General features: G+C 36.8%; 1 protein-coding gene across 1 annotated transcript; it reads left to right on the plus strand.

The window, feature by feature from the left end:
- The first annotated feature begins 1165 nt into the window (after nt 1-1165).
- Nucleotides 1166-5262, plus strand: LOC112140620 (synaptonemal complex protein 3-like). Its single transcript, XM_024263622.1, has 8 exons — nt 1166-1255; nt 1411-1516; nt 1660-1694; nt 3535-3652; nt 3802-3901; nt 4034-4132; nt 4467-4571; nt 4810-5262. The coding sequence occupies exons 1-8, from the start codon at nt 1186-1188 to the stop codon at nt 4861-4863; spliced, it is 687 nt and encodes a 228-aa protein (XP_024119390.1). The 5' UTR covers nt 1166-1185; the 3' UTR covers nt 4864-5262.
- The last annotated feature ends 1436 nt before the right edge of the window (nt 5263-6698 follow it).

Raw genomic sequence — 6698 nt, forward strand, 5'->3', positions numbered from 1 at the left:
TATGCTCAACAAAAAGAGAACAAAATAAAGACAGGTCCAATTAAATTCAGTTTAATATCTGTTTTATGGCAGAAATATTTATCCATCCATCAAATTTCTAAACTTGCTGAATTATTTTTGAGGTCACGGGGTTGCTGGAGCCTGTCTCAGCTACTGCTGGGTACATCCTGGACAGGTCACAAGTCTGTTGCAGGGCCACTCAATCACACACACTCTGACTCACCTAGGGACACTATAGAGTAGTCAGTTACCAATAAAGCATGCTTTTGAACTGTGGGAGGAAGCCAAAGTGCAGACTCCAGAGCTGGGATTTGAACCAGGGCCTTTTTGATAATCATAAAGCATAGATCTTGATAATTATAGTCATGGAAGATCTGATGAAATACTAATGAGATAAATACTTCAAGTGACTGCAACAGCAAGAGCAGGAAGTGGACAATCTCAAAAATACTAGATAATCTATTGAAAAGAGATGCAAGTTAACTTCATCATTGCATCAGTGTGTAGGAGCAGCACCTGGCCTACCTGTAGGTCAGCAATCTCCTCCTTTTATTTTTAGTTTTTGTTCTAAATATCTCTAATTTTAAAGAAAAATGCAACAATATAATCATATAAACATTTAAATTCAAAGTTTAGAGCTAAATATGGGGAATTTGGGGCAAACAAAATACTTCTTTAAAAAGCTAATTATTAAATTATTATCTAAATACTTCATTTAGATCTCAGTATCTGTTTAACAAATACATATTTAGTTATAAATCTTAAGTATATGGAAAATAAATATTAGGTCAGATTATAATTTTAAAATCGAAATACTGAATTTGATACAAATATAAATCTAAATATTGAATATTTTATATTTAATTTGCCAACTAAATGTTTAATTTGATTACATTTAGTTTGTAAGCTAGGTATATAATTATAAAAAAGATATATATCTTGAACTTTTAAGGTAAACATTTAGCTTGCTAACTAAATGTAAAATTTATAAATACTCAAATAAGAAAAAGGAAACCTATTAAATAACCAAAAATATTACAATACTTTTAATATTTGACTGTGTAACTTAATAAACAGCGCTCCAATGTTATATATAATACTATTCTTATTTATTGTATTTTTTCCTTATATGGTGTGGTGAAGGGGAGTTTCCGGTGTGCGCGTGCTTGTCAAATTTATAGTGGCATGAGGACAGAAGTCAGAGCGACGAGTCGGCTTTTGGGCGGGAAGACATCGCATTTGAACTTGTTATCAGGTAAAATTTAATTTGATTTAGCGCTTAGTTTCTTCTAAAGTGTCGCTTTAGTTGTGTTTAGAATGTTATTTGTTTTAAAATAGATAGATACCGAGTGTTTCTGTCCGTTTGTCGTCGACAAATCTTCGCTTTTATTTGTTTTTGTTGGCAAGCAGAAGCTAGCTTTAGCTGGAAAATGGAGTCTGGAAAAAAAGTGGAGAAGGTGGCAAAGAAGAGATCAGCTGCTGTCCTTGAGGAAGGAGGGGATACATGTGCTGTTGGGTACACTTCAGTGATCAACTTTGTGGTTTTCTCATTTATGATGGTGTCCATTAATTAATTTTGAATCATATAAACAGGTGTATACATACCAGTATTACATGTTGTTAATGTGTCATTTAACGCCATCTTTCTCACAAAATTAGGAACGAGGTTCAGTCCATGTTGGAAAAATTTGGGGGTAAGTTCAAGTTTTTGTTTTTATTTGCTGAAATCACTTCATTGACAAATTAATTTTGATAGAATTTCAAAGTTTAAGTCATGAATAACTTATTTAAAGTGAATATCATGCTATTCTTAAGTCTCTCAGAGTAAACTATATTACTAAAATACCACTTTTAGGTTGTTTTTCAATTATCATTATAATACTCTTTTTTGCCTTTTTAATGCAATGTTTTAGCTTCTTGTAAACTTGGTTGGACTACATTAGGAGCCATGCATTTGCTGGCTGTATGGATGTGTGTGTTTGAATGTATCCTTTTGTATTTGTATTTTATTTTAGTTAGTTAATTAATTATTTTACAAATACACCAAAAGAGAACTGCCCTCAATTTTGTTGTATAATGTACAATAACAATAAAGTTATTCTACTCTATATAGGCCCTTTAAGAATTAAACCCTAAATTAAAACGCTGATGTTATTCACATGTATATATGTGCGACCAGCATATAAACTGATGGAAGTTCATTTTGTGAGGCCGACATCCACATTACTGTATTGCCCCTTATGTATTTTAACCTTAACCCTAAACCTGCCCTAATTATGTACAAATAGTCACTTCCTAATTAAAAAATAAAGCCCATTTAAATGATTAAATACCAAGTCCGATAAAAAATTATGTTTTTGGTGCTTGTACCATGTTCTTGTGGTATTTATTGATTATTAAGGGTATAAACAGTTGGGGTGTGTATTGGCAAGAGTCTGGCGAAACGATACGTATCCCGATACATGTGTCATAATATGATATTCATTCATTCATTCATTTTCCTGACCGCTTCTTCCCTTTTGGGATCGCGGAGGTGCCGGAGCCTAACCCGGCTGCTGATGGGCGAAGGCGGGGTACACCCTGGACAGGTCTCCAGTCTGTCTCAGGGCCTCAATCACACACCCATTCACTCTCACATTCACACCTAGGGGCAATTTAGAGTCACCAATGAACCTATGAAGCATGTTTTTGGACGGTGGGAGGAAGCCGGAGTCCCTGGTGAAAACCCACGCATGCACGGGGAGAACATGCAAACTCCACACAGAAAGGTCCCAGCCGGGATTTGAACCGGGGCCTTCTCGCTGTGAGGCGAGAGCGCTAACCACTGCACCACCGTGCAGCCCCATAATATGATATGTATCGCAATATATCCCAACACTGCTCCAGAATAGTTTTTCCCTTTTTTTTAAGAGTATGACTTGTATTGAATCTACCTGAATTTTAATGTCTTACATTGTAATTCAATGATAAAATTAATTTTATTTAATGATCACAGCATTAAGCACAGTGACTGTATCTCTTATACAAGTTGCTTTTACCAAGAAATTCATTCATTCTTTTGGTAAATTACGAAATATTAGTTTTTTAAGGGATCAGTCAATATTGTCTAATTTCCACAATAAAATATTTTTCAGTGTAAGAAAAAATAAAATGAATGTGCCTTAACTAATACATTTCTAAAAGTGTGATTGCAAGATTGCTAAATCTAGCATCTAGCATTGCTAAATCTAGCATTTAAGGACAGCTCCATTCCGATGCATCCGCTTGTAGACGACTAGATCCAAATAACGTCTTCGTTTTTCCTCGTCTGAGCTGGTATTTTGCTCAAAACTGTACGGCTGGATAGCTCCAATATTGATCACCAATTTTGTTGCATTACTAATGTCAGGTTGGGGTTGTGTGGAGCTTTAAGCTAGCAAGAGAGTGTGTTAACAACTGGGAATCGTTTCTATAGATCAAAAGACCATCAGAGTGGGACTTAAATGACACCTATTGAATGTAAAGCTAACCTAGAATTTACAATGGTTCCTACAGCTGATGTCAACAAGGCCATGCAGGTGAAGCAAAAGCATCTGGAGAGTCTGACGAAGAACCACATGACAGGAAGTCAGCACAAACTGCAGCAGCTGTGGAGCAACTACCATGGCCAGAGGTTTTCTTCTTCTGAAACTATTTGAAAGAGCTTTAAAAAGATGAATTCAAGCTACATATTCAGTCACAGAATTAAGAAAAAAATGCTAAACAATGTTTACTATTTGACTGCATCAATTGTCATCCTACTGACGGATGATGTGTGTGCAGGAAGAAGACGACGCAGCAGTTCTCTCAGCGCGTGTCTACTGCCGTTCAGCAATGGGAGGCCGAAGCACATCGCACCGAAGAGCAGGAGGAGAAGCTCGGCGTCAGTTTCCTCTTCACGCTTTTTTTCTTTCTTTTTTTTTTGATAATATATTTGACCGCCTTTTAAACTGTTCAGATGCTTGTTTTGTGATGACATTTTCTTGACTGGCAGAACTTTTCTTTATGTTGACAGAATCTTTTTCGGCAGCAGCAGAAGATCCTGCAGCAGGCCAGAGTTGCACAGAACCAGAAGCTGAAAGTAGTCCGAGAGTTGTATGATCAGTTTGTGAAGGTGGGCTGATTATCTTTTGATCCATTGTAAAAGCATTACGGTGGTCTTTAAATTTGGAGTTTTTAGTTTAAATGTAAAAACCTATGTCATTTTCTAGGACATAGTTTCTGCAGTAGTTCATTAGAAATTCCATCACCGTTGCAGCAGAGTAAGCCTGCCCGTACTTCCCATCATCCATCTGTTTACACCCTCTCCCCCAACCTAACATTAGCAGTGCAACAAAAATGGCGACCAGCTTTTCTCATCACTCCACAAATGTTATTTTTATTTATGTTTGTAAAGATGCAGCTTTTCTATGACTTCTTATCAAGAACATCCTCTCTGTTTTCTGTAGAATATGGAAGAGATGGAGAAGAGTCAGAACGAGTTCCTGCAAGCATCACAGGAAGAACTCAAAAAAGAAATGGCCACTCTGCAGAAGAAGCTACTTATGGAAGCAGTGAGTAGATTGAGTTCCATTATGAGTGTTCAGTCAAACCTTACTGCTTCCTCAGTGACAAAATGTGTTGTGCTCTGAGAAGGAACGTGATGTAAACCATAAGAACGAGCTTACTACACCCAGAGAACACGACAATCAGTTTTGTAGTTTTAACACTTTCTAGTTCTGGAATAATAATAAAACTGAAAGAAACTGTTGTCTATGATGTAACGTGAAGTTTGAATTTGTGTTTCCACAGCAACAACAGGAGATGGCCACAGTCCGCAAGTCCCTGCAGACCATGTTCTTCTAGATCTCTGTTACCACAGCAACAGACAAGCTGCAAAGAAGTGTTGCTCCGGTCTGAGCGGTTCATGTTACTGCCATGTTTTTGAATTTCTCTGGCATTAGCCGACCTTTTAATCTTCGTATATTCTCAACGCTGTGCTGAGCATGCTCAATTTGGCCCTGTAAGCTGCAGGAAAAACATGTTCAGATGGGAGTTTACTCTTGTAGTTTTTATTGTTTGTATGTTTTCTATTAGATTTTTATCGCAGTGATATAATATTAAAAACATGTTATTTATTATTTGTACTCGGAAACATTAATTTATTACATTATTTATTTTTGTGGCTTTGGCTTTTTTCTGTAACTGTGCAAGGAAATGTGTTCAATAAAGTTTCTGTGCTTCAAAAGCCAAAATAGAATCCTATTTATGAAGCTGTGCTGTCTTTGGCAAATCTGAACACTTATGCGATTTAATGAGTCTAACCATTCTAGAACAACTTTCAACAATTAAAAAGCCATTTGGATCCAAAATTTAACGTCACCAAAATAATAGAAAACTACAATAATTCCCATAATGCCTTTTCTTTCTTGTCCGTCACTGATCAAAGTCCGCGTATATGGTTCCTGCTTTTTTCCTCGTAGAAATTTAAACAAAAATACAGTATACTTAAGTAGTTGAATCCATCCTTAAAATTACATTTTTTATAATAATTCCTTACTTAAAATTCTGCCTTTGTTGCAGCAATTTTAACAGGAACCGTGTGACCGCCGGACACTTCGTTCCGGGGACTGTTGACGGTGTGACCCCAGCGGTGAGCAGACAGGAGCTGTTAGCATCTCCCAGCTGCATCTTTGAACACATCTTTATCCTGTAAAGCAGCCTGTCTGTCTTTTCTTCGTAAATGAGCGGGGATGAGTGGAGATGACGGCATCGGCAGCCAAAGGAGAGTCGCGTATGTTTACAGCGCTGAGCTCCTGGAAACTTGCGATACTTTGTCCAAAGTACCGAAACGGGTGAGTGTTTGTGACAGAGAAGGGGGTTTGTTGACTGTATTTTTTCTTTAAAAGCTACACAATAATAAGTTGTCCGTTAATTAATTAAAAAATAACTGTAGTTATTAGTTGGAGAAATTATCCTGAGCATTAAAAGCCCAAATATATATATTTCTTGGGTTTTCCGGGATTCATTTGATCCAACTGAAGCAAATCCGTATTGAAATGGCTCAATATATAAATTTTTATCTTGTTGCCAAACAATTTATTCATATTTCAAACAACCCCGCAGATGATGACACATTTGCTTGCAGCGCCCTTTTTGCCAATATGCTACAATTCTGAAATTCATGAAAAGTGACTTCCGGTTCCTCTGCTGATTTTGCGCTGAAACTCATTTGGTTCCTCTCCCCTGTTTCCACTTTCTTTGGGTTCTTTTTTTTGACACATGAATCTCGCATTGTTCACTCTTGTGTACAGTTTCGGGCTCGTAGTTATTCGTTAAATTTGTACGTTGTTTGTCTTTTTCCACAATTTGTGAGTTTTGTCTTTACTTCCCTGATTTTTTTCCCAGAATTCCTTTCAGTACCATTCTGATAGATTTTCTCTGAAATAAATCCAGAACTTAAAAAAAATAAATTAAAAAAAATTCATCATTAACTGCTTTTAATTTAGTCTCATTTTTTAGTGGGTTTTATTCAGCAGAGTCAGACTTAAAAGGTTTTTGGTCTCAACTCCTGGTTCTACATCACTTGCTAATCCATTTTCCTCTTTTCCATCCACAGGCCAGCATGGTGCACTCACTCATCGAAGCCTACGGACTGCTGGACCACATGAGGTGAAACTGTTGGACTGAGACATCTGTTG

This window comes from Oryzias melastigma, unplaced genomic scaffold (assembly GCF_002922805.2).
Source record: "Oryzias melastigma strain HK-1 unplaced genomic scaffold, ASM292280v2 sc01148, whole genome shotgun sequence".
NCBI classification, from domain to species: Eukaryota; Metazoa; Chordata; class Actinopteri; order Beloniformes; family Adrianichthyidae; genus Oryzias; species Oryzias melastigma.

Excerpts from the sequence above, each read along its gene's own strand:
- LOC112140620 (XM_024263622.1), top strand. The coding sequence starts at position 1,186 with ATGAGGACAGAAGTCAGAGCGACGAGTCGGCTTTTGGGCGGGAAGACA. Across the intron at positions 3,653-3,801 it reads AGCAACTACCATGGCCAGAG|GAAGAAGACGACGCAGCAGT; the intron begins GTTTTCTTCTTC and ends ATGTGTGTGCAG. Across the intron at positions 4,133-4,466 it reads TGTATGATCAGTTTGTGAAG|AATATGGAAGAGATGGAGAA; the intron begins GTGGGCTGATTA and ends TGTTTTCTGTAG.